General features: G+C 36.2%; 1 protein-coding gene across 1 annotated transcript; it reads right to left on the bottom strand.

The window, feature by feature from the left end:
- Positions 1–1,890: 1,890 nt before the first annotated feature.
- On the bottom strand, positions 1,891–6,007 carry LOC104216359 (uncharacterized). The gene is made up of 5 exons (XM_070163290.1): positions 5,897–6,007; positions 5,628–5,702; positions 3,890–4,037; positions 3,576–3,817; positions 1,891–1,977 (listed from the first exon to the last, which is right to left on the bottom strand). Exons 1-5 carry the CDS (start codon positions 6,005–6,007, stop codon positions 1,969–1,971), a joined length of 585 nt encoding a protein of 194 aa, XP_070019391.1. The 3' UTR covers positions 1,891–1,968.
- Positions 6,008–16,342: the final 10,335 nt, after the last annotated feature.

The following is a 16,342-nucleotide window of genomic DNA, read 5'->3' on the forward strand; positions in this document are numbered from 1 at the left end:
TTAATCTATACTTTACTGTTATTGTTGAAATTTTGTTGCTTTCAGTTACTGCAGTAACTTTTTTAGCATAATAAGTTACTTAGTTTTATGATAAATCTATTTTGAATTTAAATTTCAGTTAGATTTTTTAAGTTTGTTGAGATATTTTGAGATTTTTAAATTCTTATTATGCAGATTTTTCTGCAGATTATATTCCTAATTGGCTATTTAAAGTCTTGGTACGCTTAATAAAATAATTGAAAGACATTTTCAAACAATACTTTTAATTTTCTTGCTTCTCCATCATTTTAAAAAAACCAACACTGGTATCAAGAGCTTCATTGGTCTTATGGGATCTTTGAGTTCTTCCAAAGAATCGTTTTCAAATCATTTTTAACCAATATCAATTTTTAAACTCATTTTCAAACATGGCAAGCAGCAGTCTCTTTTTGAATGCCTCACAAACTTTCACTGGTGGTTACTATCGAATTTGCTCAGTGAAAATAAAATTATATCTTAAAACCTATGATTTGTTGAATGTTGTAAAGGAAGAACAATCCTTACCAGCAATACCTGAAAATCCTATCATTGTCCAGAATCAAATACTTCCAAAAAGAGATTTTGATAAGACAAGGTCACTAAGGGTGTTCTTCATGCACAAAACCATAAGACGAAAAAGAAAGAAGAAAACAAGAAAAACAACTGCAATACAAAAGTGTGCAATTTCAGCGATGCTCAAAACAATGCTCAAGGACAAACAACCGAAGCAAGAATTGAGGAGGAGCAACTTTTTTAATTGCAGCAACTAAAGCAAAGAGTAGTGTTGAAATTTTGTTGCTTTCAGTTACTGCAGTAACTTTTTTAGCATAATAAGTTACTTAGTTTTATAATAAATCTATTTTTTTGAATTTAAATTTCGGTTAGATATTTTAGTTTTGTTGAGATATTTTGGGATTTTTTTAATTCCTCTTATGTAGATTTTTCTGCAGATTATATTCTTAATTGGCTATTTAAAGCCTTAGCATACTTAATAAAATAATTGAAAGACATTTTCAATCTTTACTTTTAATATTTTTGATGCCTCATCATTTAAAAAACCAACATTTATACTTAATTAATGCAATTTATACCACAATGGGACAATCTCAAAACCTTCTTTAAAACTCATATAACTCCCATGGTCAGTTTGTCACCTGTTAATAGAGAAACTAATAATGGATAGAACCAATCAGCTGATGTCAACTATAACCAAATGTTTTTCATACTCTATTACAAGAAATAAATGAAACCAATAGCATAATGAAACTGTTTAAATCTGTCAAACAAAATAACAGTAATCATGTCAACACTTACCCCAATCTCCCTAGCTTGATCATTCACATAACTCCCATCTTTCCTTTTATGAGTCTCAATCCACACTTTGCCTCGATCAACTTCTTTTCCCTATTTCATCTGAAAGTTTTAAAAAGTAGAATTAAACTAAATAACTCTTGTCACATTAAAGCGACAGTAAGTACGTTGTATTAAACAACCATCAAAGCCCTTCTTCTAGCCAAACTCATAGCAACACTAGTATGGGGCAATGTTTGTTGTTCTCAAATCCATTGATTTCTCAAGCAAAGTGTCTAATGTAAAAGAAGAATCTAAGTTAAATTTTATTGATTTTGGCCAATACGTGAGAAAATGTTGCTTAAAAGGGAGTACATAATGGAGGGTTTGAGTTCATATTTTGTTTCAGTTTTTTTCTTGCCCCCAAAGGATGAATATTTTCAAGAATATGTTGGAACAGGAGATCTCAAAAAAAATTCCATCAATGGATATGATCTAGTTAAATATGAGAGAGTTGTTGCTGATGAATTCTCAAAAGATATACTTCGATTTCCAAGCTTGATCCAAAGGTACTTGAATGTGATTCTTTCAAAGGTTTTTCTGGTACTAAATTGACTTTTTGGGGCATATCCCATAAGCACCACATTGATATGGAGAAGTTCAAGATTCCTGAAGATCAAAGAAAATAACTTATGGTTATGGATTAGTGTTTAAAAATCTATTTAAGAGGACTCGCTTTAGAAATATTGGTACAAAGTTACAATTAAGAAAGTGGAATTTAGTTCGGCCGCATGCTAAAGTTTGTCATAACACGATGAAGCCCTTTGATAGGTTAGAAAAATGCAACTTAGAACTAGGAGAATATCAGTTCAACAAAATCATAAAAGTTGTCAATCCTGTGCCATTTGTGGAGCCTTAAGACTCGAGGACGAGTCTTTCTCAACTAGGGGAAAATGATGCAAAAGAAGAATCTAAGTTAAATTTTATTAATTTTAGCCAAGATCATGTTTTAGAGCTCAAGTTCAAACATATGGACTTATTTTCAAAAAGTGCAAGAAGACCAAGAAGCTCAAGATTGATTTCAAGAAGCCAAAATTCTTTTCTTCTTAACATAGGATTTATTTTATTCCTTTTAGAATAAGGATTCTCCTTTTAGTAGGATTCTAATTTCTTTTCTAGAATAGGGATTTTACTTTCCTTGTCTTTAGATATTTTATTTTTCTATTAGAATAGGAATTGTAGTCATCAAAGAAAAGACACTAGGCCTATATAAAGGGTTCTCATGCCTTGTAGAAAATTCACATTTTTGAGGTTTGCCTAGTTTTACAATAGTCTTTTTCTCTATTTTGTCTTTTTTATCCTTGTTTTTCGTTCCAAGCAAGGTGGTGATAGTCTCTGTCTTGTTTTCAATTGTGTGTGGTATTTTTTTATCATGTTAATTGATTCCAAGTGGTGACTTTGGGAATTTATTCAGTTCTTAATCTTTCAAAAACACGTTTTTTGATTTAAATTCTTTCTTTTGATATCATAAAATCATAACTATCATTAAACTGGTGCAGCACCGTTATTTACTTGTTTTGAACGAGTAAATAGTCTTTCTTATAGTTCAGATCGTCATCTTTCACCTCGTTTTTGAATCATTTGATTCCGAATCCTAAAACTTAAGATACGTTGTTTCTTGAAATCGACCCACAAACCACGTTTTCGTTCAAGATCTTGATCTTGGTCGATTGGTTCTTTGTTAACTCGAAGAATCACATCAGCGCCTACGAGTCAAAATAGGAGAATTTTTGTTACATATAAAAAGCGACAAGGGGCCCAGTTGTATAAAGCAAAAAGAAAAAGGGAAAAAAGAAGCCACAACAGTGGCAGAGAAGAAGCACCGAAACAAAAAAGAGAAAGGAAAACAGAAGCAATAACAGCAGAAGAGAGAAGAAGAAGAAGAAGAAGAAGAAGAAGAAGAACAAAAACAACTTTTGTTTCCTTTTTTGGACGATTGTTAACATACAATGCCCATTGGACCATGGGAATGCCTTTTGGAGCATTCTTGATGATATCTTCTTTACTCAATGATGGATCCCTTAGCCTCTTGCCATAGTTTAAGCTTGAGTTCCTTTCATTTTTTGTTAAGTGAATTGTTAATTCATCCTTTTAACTTTTTCTAATCACTCGTAAAGAAAAATCGAGACTTCACAAAAATAATATATGTTAGTTTACTGCTGACAGAACTAACATACGAATTAAGCAAAAGAATTAAAAGGCATTACCATTACGAAACCATTAAAAGCACCGTCCACAAAAGGTTTAGGCATGGATTCCCAGCTTTCGAAGCCAATAGGAAAGTATCGAGGATTTATAGCAAGCTGCCCCAAAAATCCTGCAAGAAGGTTGGCTGATTTTCCAATAGGTTGAGCAAACTCATCACATTCTATAATTACACGCGATCCATTCTCCAAGTTATAGACATCCTGAACCTTCATCCTAATAAATTTCATCACTTGATGTTCATCTGCAACAAAATAAAGACTATATAAAAATATTAATCAAGGAAAACAAAATCATTTTTAATTTATATATGTACCTATAACATCGACAACCCAATCACGAGACTCCGAGTCATCTGTAACTCGTCTACGTCTAGTTAGTTGTGAAGAGACACCATCAAATGATAAAGATGCAATAACATTCTGTAATGAGACTCCATCAGATGATGAAGATGGAATGACATTCTGTGACAAGAATTACAAAAAAACGCTAAATTTGCGTAGATTTTATTTACATATTGCTGCGGTCAGAAACCTGTGAAATATGTTGTTATGGCAGTTTCAAAAACCCCCGCAATAATGTTCGCCGCAATCAATTTGTGGTATTTTTTTGGGAGACTATCGTTATCATATATCGGTTGGTATTTAGCATCGGTCTAACCTCCGCAATTCGATAGTTTGACTTTGTAAGAACACACGTATAAAAATTAGCGGCAGTCAAAACCCCTACAATATTTTTATTTACCCCCTCCCCCCCCCTCCCCCCCTGCTAATTTTAACACAATATTATTATACATTAAATTGTGGCAATTATAACCTCCGCTATTCATTAATTTTTTGGGCAATTGTTATACCTATATAACTGATCTGATTTCAGTTATGTTAATATAATGAAGCATCATCAGATTATATAAATTGCTTACTAGAATCAAGTAGCATTAATATGCCTATTAACAAACCATAAAATACATTAAAGTAAATTATCATTAGTCTCAAAAACAGACTTTAAACACAACTACTACATCCATTAAACACAAAACATCAGTATTATAGTTAGTATTAAAACTAACTTTAAACAGAACATCTACTCCAAATATTATGGATAAAAGATCTATTATGACCATTCAATCGAGTACGATACATTGGCAAGCAACTTCAATGGTTGTCGTTAGGATTACTTCCACCAGATGATCTTCTTACATCCATGGGTTAAATGGATCCGCTAGCCGCATCACTTGGCTACAAAAAAATTAAAATAAAATATAATTAACGAAAAGTACCTCAACAATCCTAATTAATAATCACTTGGCTTCAGTCAAGTATCAGTAACTTCTATGATCTGAATACGTAGTAAGTTTATGACAAAAGCCATCACTTTGACTCTTTATCAAACTCTCTCAGCTTCTTCCAATATCCCATAATTCATTGATGTTTCTACTGGCCCAAATTGCTATACTTCTCAGTTTTCCAAAGTAGTTAATAATGGTTGTGGAACTAATGATGGATTACAGAAACACTAGGAATTGTACCTTCGTGACCAAATTGGAAGAAAAAGCAGTTGTACAAGAAGTTGCTTCTGGTCTAGAAAGTGTTAAGAAACTCATCAGATTGTTATCTCAGACTCAATCTCAACAAATACAGCACCAAAACAGGGACATTTAGAGATAAATAAGGCCCCTATGGAAATTGAAATGGTGACCGATGTTGTTGTTACAAAGTTCAAAAAGGTAATTTCACTTCTAGATCGTAACAGAACTGGACATGCTAGATTTAGAAGAGCTCCTGTGGCTTCTTCTCGTCCTCAAATTTCTACCAAAGATTTTGTTGATACCAAAGAACAAAGACTACAAGTTTAGTTGCAATTTTAATACATTTCAGTACTTACACATTTGATACTAATGATAATGCATGTGTAGATATAGGAGTGAAGAAAGTGAGAAAAAGAGTCAAACGCCACATAGCACAAAAGTTTTCTTCTTTCTCAATTCAGAGTTACATTTGGACTGATCAATCACACTTTCAAAATTAAATAAAAAAGTTATGAACTTTTCTTACCGTTGAAGGAGGAGGAGAAACAAAGATCCTTGCAAATTCTTTAGGTATCCTCCCTTCTTTCATTACCATATATGCCTAAAAGCATTCATCATTTGGGTGTTAACATTCATTATTTCTCTGTAGTTCTCTTGGCTTTGATTGTAAGCATTCAACATTTGATTGTATGACATTGAGAAGAACATGAACCATTATTATAACTTGAAGCATTCAAATCACTATAACGAGGTCTTGTTTGTCTAAAAACTCTGCCCTAATCCCAAGCACCTTACCCTTCCAGAGTGCTCTTTTCCCAGTACCTTACCAACATCATCATTTGGCGAAATTTCAGACTCATCCACGGTGCTTTGGTTCAATGCTAGTTTAATTTTTCCTAAATACATTATACACCAAAAGTCAGTGTCCTACCTTCAATCATTGATTGATAAGTTCTTAAAAAATAAAAACAAGAGAAGAAGAGTATCTTTTTCTTTTATATCAATTATAACAGCAAATTTATCATACTTACCAGTTTCTCATGACTAAACTCTTAAATTAGCAACAGATAAGATGTTTACTGAAAATTTTAATACAGATGCAAATTTGATAAAGATGAAACCTAATTCCAGAAATCTGGCGCGTGCATAGCTGTCATACAGATATGACAGAAGCAATACATTGGTAAATATCACATGAAAATACAATTTGCAGTAACAAAAATATCTTCACAACATAAAATTTTCATCTAAAACTTTGGTAAGATTCAGATGCTTCTAAAAATGAGTGTCAAAAGAAAAAAAGAAAGCACTTAAAAAGATTGATAGATTCCTACTTTTCCTTACATAGACCTATTTTTCTATTCGATATAAACCAATTGATAGATTCCTTCTTTTTGAAAACATTCACTTTTTTAAGTTTTTCAAGGACTTATAAAGTATTGCCGTCACATGTCTTAAACCAAATGATAATCAAGATTTTAATCTATCTAACAAATGATATATTAAAGGGTGAAAACCAAGTAGGAGAAAAAAAATGAGTTAATCAAGCTTAAGTCAAGAACTCGGTATAACGCCTATAATCTGCTGCCTATCATCAGTCGCGGATCAAGAAATCAGAGAAAAGACATACACCCGCATATTGCTTGTTACAACATATTTTAGAACCAATCACTGATTACGTACTAGGTACCAAATGACAGCAAATTTGATGGAAGAAATTAAAAACTTACACATATCTCTTTTGCCGCCTCATTAACATATGATTCATCTTCATTCCTATGTGTAGCGAGATAAAGCTGTCCTCGTCCGGCTTTTGTCCAGTTTCAGCCATCTATAAATGGAAAAGTTAAAGTCACATTAACTTAACTAACTAAGAATAGTTGTTAGTTTAATTAAAGTATTCAAAATGAATCAATACCATTTCAGTCCTTCTTCTGGAGGTAGGTTTGGAGCCACCGATATGTGAAACAATTTGTTTCTTCCGAATTTCAGCATTTCTTTACAAGTTTCCTTGCAAAAAGATACCACGAATTACACATACTTGCCTATTGTTTACTTGTAAAACCATAATATCTCTTTAACAAAAGAACAAAGGCACAAATGATGCCAGGAGAAGGAAGAAAGTTCAATTCCCATGAATTTAGGCGACTCATTTTCTCCCAAAAGTGGTACCCTATCAGTTGCTACGGCAGCCTCTCCTTTGTAAACTTGAAAAAATCTGTTCTTTTCACTAACCAATTGTGGCTTTTAGCAAAGCCTTGAAATTTTTGGAACTCATCAGAAGATAAAGATAGAGAAAGAATTAAAAGAATTGAATCTGTGCCTTAAACCCCCTTGAAGTAATGGGTAAAATGCTTGGTTTTGAGTTTTGAAGGCAGAGAAAGAAGCCCTTTTGTTTTTTCCATTTTTGTTAGATACAATCTATCTTTACAGAATAATATAATTACACATACTAATTGAAGCATTGAAATAAATACTTGTGTCTTCTCTTTAAAGCGGTAATCAACATAACAAATTCATTGATCCGGTAGAATTCTCAGTGGAATGCTATCCATTATTTCAGCTCTGCTCTTAAGTGGATCATAGACCTTGTCAAACAACTTTAGCCTTTTTACGCCCCACTTCTTACACATAGAATTATAAATATATCGTCTTGCATTTGACTCAGTTGTCCGAAAACAAAATGTGGCTTCAAGAATAAACAAATGGTTAGATAATTATTACATGCAAATATAAAATCTAATGACATAAAATAGAGATATTGTATGCCTCAGGAATACCTTTATAAATCGATCATAACAACGGTTGAAGATTGTCACAGGTAAATCCGGCTATTTCTCAAAGTGAATTGAAAAAATGGAGCAGTCAGTTGCAAAATTTCCACAAAAGCCTGCAAGAACGCCTTGTCCTTCACCAATGGGAGAATCCGTCACTGCTAGAAATTGGACCTATGGGAACAGTTTGTTGGCAACGGCTGATATAACTGTTGTTATAGATGGCCTATTGCAACAGTTATTGTTACAAAATTAATACTAATAAAAAAACAATATTGAGAATGCTTGAGGCGTGAGAAAAGACTTTCCTTAAAGAAGTTATTGCCCGTATAGAGATTTGGGGAAAATACAGATAATCTTCTTCAAGATACAACAAGCCACAAATTAGTACTTGCAGATTTTTTGAATCTCTTTGTAGGAAAACTCGTATTTATTTATAGAGCAAAAGTCAGGCCTTTTCCGAAAAGATACTTTATTTCATTGACAGATGTGTCTGTTTATATGAATTTTAAATTCAAATAAAATAGATTTTCTGCAATAGAAATAAAAAATAAAATTATTAATTTAATAACCTGCCCGGCCCAAGCACAAGTCCAAGTATTTAATATTTGCACATGCATTTAATAGTGTGTATCCTTAAACAAATACACAAAATGGACAAGAACATAAAAGGTCCACAAAGGGGCTTTAGACCACCGATGTGGGAAAGTCCCACGTTCCCCTTGCTAGATAACAAATTACTTCTTTCAATTATAACCGTTGTAGTAGTATAGATCTTCTTGAGGCGCTTTTCTACTAAACCGTTGCAGTAGTGTTTGGAACAGTTCCATTAATTTTTTCTATTGCCACGGTTTTCAACATCGTCACAGTAGATATATCTACGGGAACAGTTATCTAAAAATAAAATCTATTGGGACGGTTCAGAACTTCATATTCCCTCCTTATTTTCCCCTTTTATTTTTTGTTAAACCCTAACCTTTTGAGTGTGTTTTTGTTTTCTTTTTAATTTCTATTATTTCTTAGCCTAAAGAGAGACAAAGTAGTACTTTGAGACCTTCTGTTGCTAAGTCCAAATCGATAGTTGAATCCAAAACATATCATCTTGATATAACACTCCTAAAGCAGAATTCATCGTTTTTAAACGACAGTATTGAGGTTTATTTTGCCTATGGAGGTCGCAAATCTGGACTTTAAAGAACATATCTTTTTCTTCTACCCGCCAGGTCAAATTTCACCAGTGAAGGTCCCCGATGTGAACTCCCAAAGAACTCATTGTTTTCTTCCACAACTAGGTCTATTATCGATCAAATCCAAACACATTTCACATTTAGTTCCTTTCGGGTTAGTGAATTTCATATTTACTGCAGTTTTATTTTTGGGGTTTTGATAGTTTCTTCTAATTTGTTCAATTTTATTTCTTCAAAATAGTGAGTAGACTTACTGGATTATCTCTTCCTATTGTGAATACCTAATTTTCTGCGAGTGGATTGTTTATTTGGTTGTATGCTAAAATTATGCTTACCCAAAATATGCTATGCACATTAAGTATTCGACAAAATGTCGACCCATTAGCGGTAGATACTCAAAATCTATTTGTTGCTTGAATGTATCTAGATTTACAAATATTTATATGTAATCCTGAGATATTGATTCTCTGTTCTCTTTAAACGAATATTAGTTGACCAAATAAGACATTATCAGTTATAGTTCATTTGGAAGTTGTATTATTTTTAGTCATTAAATTATCCAATTCATGGCTATGTAATCTTTACATTGGAAAAAAATCAAAAGAGTAGTTCCTTTATTGGAAATGGAATATGTCATTAGTCATCTGGAAATACAAATCAGAATTGCATATTGCAATTTCTACTGAAGATTTAAAGATTTGTCAAAATCAAGTTTACTTTGATGCTTTTTTAAACTTTGAAAGATAGAAAATTTTACACTTATTATGACGATATGACAAAGAGAAAAGACGAGCCGTCTGAGCATGTTTGTAGGGATGAACCCTGTCGTGGTAAAACTGACCTCCAGAAGGAACACCACCAAAATTACCTGATCCACGAGGCCTCTTGGCCTCCCTCTCAGCCCGCTCCTAGCGGCAAACAGACTCTATCTCCCGAGCAATGTCAACAACCTCCTGAAAAGTAGCACCTCTGACACCCTCTCCCTAGTCATAAGTATCCGCATCTTATATGCAAGGCCATCAACGGACCTCTCGATCCTCTCCTTGTCTATGGGAACCAACCAAACAACATGACAGGCTAACTCAGAAAATCACATCTCGTACTGCATCACAGTCATACCATCCTGACGCAGCTGCTCAAATTGCCTATGCAGCTCCTCTCTACGAGACTACGGCACATACTTCTCCAGAAAGAGAACGGAGAACTGTTGTCATGTAAGGAACGTTGTGCCAACCGGCCTACGCCTCTCATAAGACTTCCACCAAGTGAAGGCAGCTCTAGAGAACTGAAAAATAGTGAACAAGACCCCCACTGGTCTCTAGAATACCTATTGTACGGAGAATCCTCTAAAACCTATCCAAGAAACCCTGGGCATCCTCGCCCTCTGCACCGCTGAATGTCGGAGGCTGAAGTCTACCAAACCTCTCCAATCTACACTGCTCATCATCAGGCATGACAGGAACCACATAGTCCTGAGCAGCTGCAACCGATTGGGCTGGTGGTGCCCCTGGTGTCTGGAGTCCCTGTACCACCTGCTCAGGTGTATGGGCAGCGGAAGTCTGAGCACCTCCCCCGGCCTGAGAAGTAGTTGTTGCCGTCGGATCAAAGACCGCTTGAGCAAGACTGGTGCACAAGGTCAAAATCTAAGCTAGGGCCTCCTGAAGGCCTGAGATAACAATCGGCACAACAGGTGCCTGAGCTGGTCCCGTTGGTGCATCTACAACCGGAACCTGATCCTGAACTGGGGCAACTGGGGGATCTACAGGTATCGCCCTAGCTGCTGTGTGAGCTTCACCTCTGCCCCTATTACAGCCTCTACCGCGCCCTCAGCCTCTCGCGGCCCCAACTGGAGGTATTGGTGGCTGTCTGTCCTGCCCGGTAGCATGTGTCCTCACCATTTGTGAGAGAATAAAATAATAGAAGTTTAGTTACCAGAATCAACAGATTCGCACGGCAAGAATTCAAGAATGTGAAGTTTTCTAAGGGTTCTACAGCCTCTTGAAGATAAGTACAAACGTTTCTGTACCGATCCGCATGACTCTACTAAACTCGTTCATGACTCGTGAGACCTATGTAACCTAGGCTCTGATACCAACTTGTCACGACCCAAAATATACCATCGTGATGGTGCCTATCGTGGAACTAGGTCAGCCTCAACTTAACAACTCATCACAACAATAATAAGTTTGAAAATATAACAGAATCATTTAACATTTAAAGAAAACTGTTTGAAAACATACGAAATCCCAAATTACAATACAATTTAGCCCAAAATCGGGGTGTCACTAAGTACATGAGAGTCTAAATCAGAATATAGTCCACTGCAGAGTCTACAAAAATTAACTGAAATGAGACAAATGATAAAGAAGGAGAGTCAAGGCCTGTGAATATCGTGCAGCTACCTCAATAGTCTCCAAACTCTGAAAGAAACCAATCAGCAACCGCTGCTGCGATCGGTATTGCCTGGATCTGTACAATGACAATCACGGAATAAAGAACGAACAAGGAAAAGATCAACCATTAAAAAAATCACTCACCTTGGGAACAATCCTCTATGTCGCTCATGCTCGGAATAGGTGAGTTGCTTGCATGTACCCTCTATCCACTCCCTTCAATGCGGGACCGCATTGGGGACTCGAGGGACAACTGTGTATCAAATAAGACATGTCATGAGTATGAAAATAGATACAAGAAAAGACTTTGACGACTTAAGAGGAAGTAAACTTACGGTTTGAGTTCCACTTTTCAAGGAACGACATGAAATCAGAAGGAATGAGGTTCTCGCTCTTTATTCGAATGAACCTCCCCTGCCAACTTCGATCCATGTCCTTGTCTATGCATGAGAAGGGAGCCTTCTTTGCCCGGCGGGCAAGTTTGATTAACCCCGCTCAAAAGATTCAGGGGAATGTATACTCGGAGCAAGTGATCGACCATGAACCGTGGCTCCTCCATATTATTCGTAAAATAGGAAGAGAAGAGTCACGATTCTCCAAAAAGACAGGTGAACTTGCCCGAGGCAAATTTCATATCTCTTGCGAGGACAACCGTATCAACAGGACCAAACATGAAAGGATACGTGTAAACACTTAAGTATCCTTCCTTCCACGTAAAAAAACGTATTCTTCCACGTGTGTCGTGATGTCATCGTCATGACTGTGAGCACGTGATTTTTGTCTTGCGCGACAATCGCTCCAAAAGAATAAAAAAAAATAATAATAACAAATAGGTCCTGCTGTACAAATTTGGATTTTTATATGGCACTTTGTTAATTATTTACGATTTTTACCCATTTTTATTAAAACAAAATACAAAATGTATGTGTCGTGCGTAATTTGAACCGTAGTCCGGTTGTTAAATAGGAAATCACAAAAATACGCATTTCTTTTGTCCTGATTTGTTGCCTTGTTTGATTTTACCTACTTTTAACATTTTATACGCATGAAATAAATATGTTAAGTGCTTAATTAACGGTAGCTAGTTTTATTTAATTAGGTTGTGTATTTAGGAAATTAGAAATAAAGAAAAAAGGGGGAAAATTTGTTTTAAAACGAAATTGGGCTACAAACATTTAAAATCTGAAGCCCAAATTGAATGGCCCAATCCACCAGTCCGCACAGCCCACTCCCCAGGCAGCAAAACGACGTAGTTTAACACCAAAACTACGTCGTTTCAGTGCCAATCCATCCCAACCATTCAAACCAAGCTGATCCAACGGTCCGGATCTCTCACCCATAACCCCATTTGCCCGACCCGTTACCCGAACCAACTCTGACCCCAACACCTGAAACGACACCGTTCCACTTAAGCCCTCAGATCCAGACCGTAGATCTAGATTGATCTAACGGTTAAGATCAAGCCTTCCACCCCATATATAAACCCTTCCCCCTTCACCCCGCGCCCTAATCCAAACCCCCCCTCCCTGCCTTAGGTCGTCTTCACCAGACCCCGACCCTCCAAACCCTAGCCGCCCCTGCATACCTTCGCCATGAAAGCCGGCGGCATGGACGCCGGTGACCCTACCATTGACACCATAGATGCTCCTCGCCGTCCTGAACCCAAATCCACCAACCACACAACTCGAATCCTATCCCACCTTCTCGAATCTTCATTTGCAGATTCGAGTCAAAACTCGATCTACCCCGATCTGCCCTAAATTCATACCAGACACTCCCCAGACCCCCTCGTGACCAAACCATACTTGGTTTGGTCCGAATCTGACCAGGGAAGCATGAATCCCAGATCTGATTTTTGAAACCATAAGGTTCCTCGTCACTGGTCCATACCCGTTCGAGCCAAAGAAATTAAGGTCTAATGGACCTTAATCGAAGTGTTTCTCATCGATTAAAGTCCGTTCAGCCTTAAGAAAGGCCTGACCGAGTCCGAGTTAAGGTTTTGATTTTTCGGGATTTGAGGTGAGTTATGTTCTCTTTTCTTTGATCTATTAGTTCATGTTTGTTTTGAAAGGCTGTGATTGTTGTTGTTGTCCCCGAATTTTATCAACTATGCCCTGTCCACTTTGCCTGAACCTTTGTTGTTTGATTGAGTATCTTCTTCTACTTGTTCTGATAGTGTGTATGTATGTATTTGTTGTGCAATTAGTTGAATTCCAAATTTGTACTGATTAACTGATTCCTCGAAGCACAATTCTGTTTAGTCAGTACAATTCGAATCATGTGTCCTATACTTTTGAATGTCTGATTTTGGTGTCGATTGTACGTGTTATAACTAATATAGTCGAGTCGACATGTGTCGTCAATTAGTTTCAACTGTCTGAACAAAAATAAATCGATTTGCTTCTGTTGAACATTGCCTGAATCAATTAAGAACCAAGTTCAGTTACTTATAGTTGTTAATGTGATTTCAGAAACCTAAGACTTGGTCTGTAATTGAAATCTGAATTGATGGCATGTGCACTTGTGCACAGCATGTGCATTGTGCACAGCCTGGTTCCTGCATAAAGGGGCTTTTGATTTTAAAATAGTTTGACAGCATATGCTGTCAGATATATTCTGCTGCCCATACTTTGCTTTAGTTTAAGAAGTATTAAACCTTTTTAAAGGATAAGTCTGCCAGGGAATGTTGATGGTGGTTAATACTTAAATAACTAAGTGGAACTGAAAAGAAGAGGGCACATGGGAGGGGTGTTCTTTTGGGTCTAACAGGCTGTTAAAGGGCTGAGGTTTAGGCTTATAAATGGGACAAAGCTGAAGAGATATGAGAGAGACCAGAGGTTAGAGAACACACATATAGAGGGAGGCACACTGTGAGGAATAATTTGAAAGAAAGAGAGGGTGATACACATTGAGAGATATACACACACACACATAGAGATAGACATTGACAAGAACAGAGTAATTTGAGAGGAGACACTTTCAGGAGAGTGAAGTCCTGGAAACAGAAAACTGGAAAAGAATTTTGTTTGATAACTCCCACAGACAAAACTAGAAATTGCATTCTTTCCTGTTGTTTTGATTTCACTAAATCTGGACCTGTTTGTGCAACACTGATTTCTCCCAAATCCCAACTGAGTCTGCTGGGTTGTTGTTTGTTCTACTCGAGAACTTGGTCTAGTTGGGGTGTTGATCCCACTCCAATTGTTTTGTGAGTTGTTGCTGCTGCTATTCTGTTTCCTGTTGCTGCTGCTATTCTGTCCTGCTGCTACTGCTAGTCCTGTTTCTTGCTGCTGCTGATTTCCCCATCTTCTTCTTCTTCTCCTTTGCATTTTCAGTATTTCCAGGTACACATTTCGAGTCCCATTTTGGTGTTAACTGTAACAGTTCGAAAGCATGAAATGAAAGGAGTTTGAAGAAAATTTAGATGTCTGTTTTGTAATGCTCATGGTATATTGACTCCTTTTGTATAAATTGATTAGTGTGTGATTCAGTAGTGAAAGATTAGTTAGACAATACTTAATCAAGTTTAGCTTCTTGCATCTTAGTTTATAGTTGTTTGCTAGTACAAGATGTAATGGTACAATATATAGAAGGTATGGATAATTGGTATAGAATTTTCGACTGGATTCCCGTTAACTAATGACATGCATAGGATAGAATATTTCCACCTACACAATAATGTTCTGTGTTATTTTTTTTTCTTTTATCAGGACCGTTAGGCAATATATAGGAACACGTTCGAATCCCCATTAGTAACAATGCCTAGCATTCAATTTCCTTAACCTAGCTTAAATAAGTCTAGTTAAGTTCGATTCGAGAAATGTTCGGATTAAGTATTGCATTCTATCCATCTCCATATAGCTTCTTTGTTCAACCAAAATATTTCGTAAGGTATGGCGTCTTTTCACTTTATAAGTAATTAGAAATTGATAGGAATCCGGTTTAGGCCAAAACATATACTTCAATTAGCATACATCTTTTTTTCCTCTATTTCTGGAAACAAAAATAAGAAGAAATGTAGTCATTATAGGTTTATCCTTTTAAAAAATAATGAGACGAGCCTCGCCAAATAAAAAAAAATGTAAATTGCGGGGCCCTCAACAACTAATCATAATATTTAGAATTCAGGCTGGGCCGTTTAGTGAATCTCATGGCCTTCCACCAAATAATAACGCGTTAGACTCTTTAGGCACGGTTTAAGTAAATTATATTCTTAAATTCGGGTGCACATTGATGTGACCCAAATCCAAATCTCAACGGAGTCAGAATGTGTTAACAACCACGGGTGCATTGATTGTGACGTGGTTCGAGATGCATTTTCACGACGTTGCAATTCTATAAAATAAATGATAATAATAAAAGCGGTTTAAACTTAATAAAAGCACATAAGTCACAACATGTATTTAAATCAGATATTTAGCCATTATAACAATTTAAGCGACCGTGCTAGAACCACGGGATTCGAGGGTGCCTAACACCTTCCCTCGGGTCAACAGAATTCCTTACTTAGAATTTCTGGTTCGCAGACTTCATTTGGAAAAGTCGAAAATTTCCTCGATTCGGGATTCAAGATAAACCGGTGACTTGGGACACCAAAAGCCAAACCTTTCCCAAGTGGCGACTCTGAATTAAATAAATAATCCCATTTCGAATATTGTCACTTAAATTGGAAAAACTCCACTCGCGCGTTTAACCCTTCGGGGGCGGGCGCACAAAAAGGAGGTGTGACAGCTCTGGCGACTCTGCTGGGGAAATAAACCCAGAACCACTGGTTCAGGGTTCAAGAATTCGAGCTTAGAATAATTGTTATATTTGGCTTTATTATCTGATCTTTATTACATGTTTTTGCATAACGTGCTAAATGTTGTCTTTTACCGCTTTGATATT

This window comes from Nicotiana sylvestris, chromosome 12, assembly GCF_000393655.2.
Source record: "Nicotiana sylvestris chromosome 12, ASM39365v2, whole genome shotgun sequence".
NCBI classification, from domain to species: domain Eukaryota; kingdom Viridiplantae; phylum Streptophyta; class Magnoliopsida; order Solanales; family Solanaceae; genus Nicotiana; species Nicotiana sylvestris.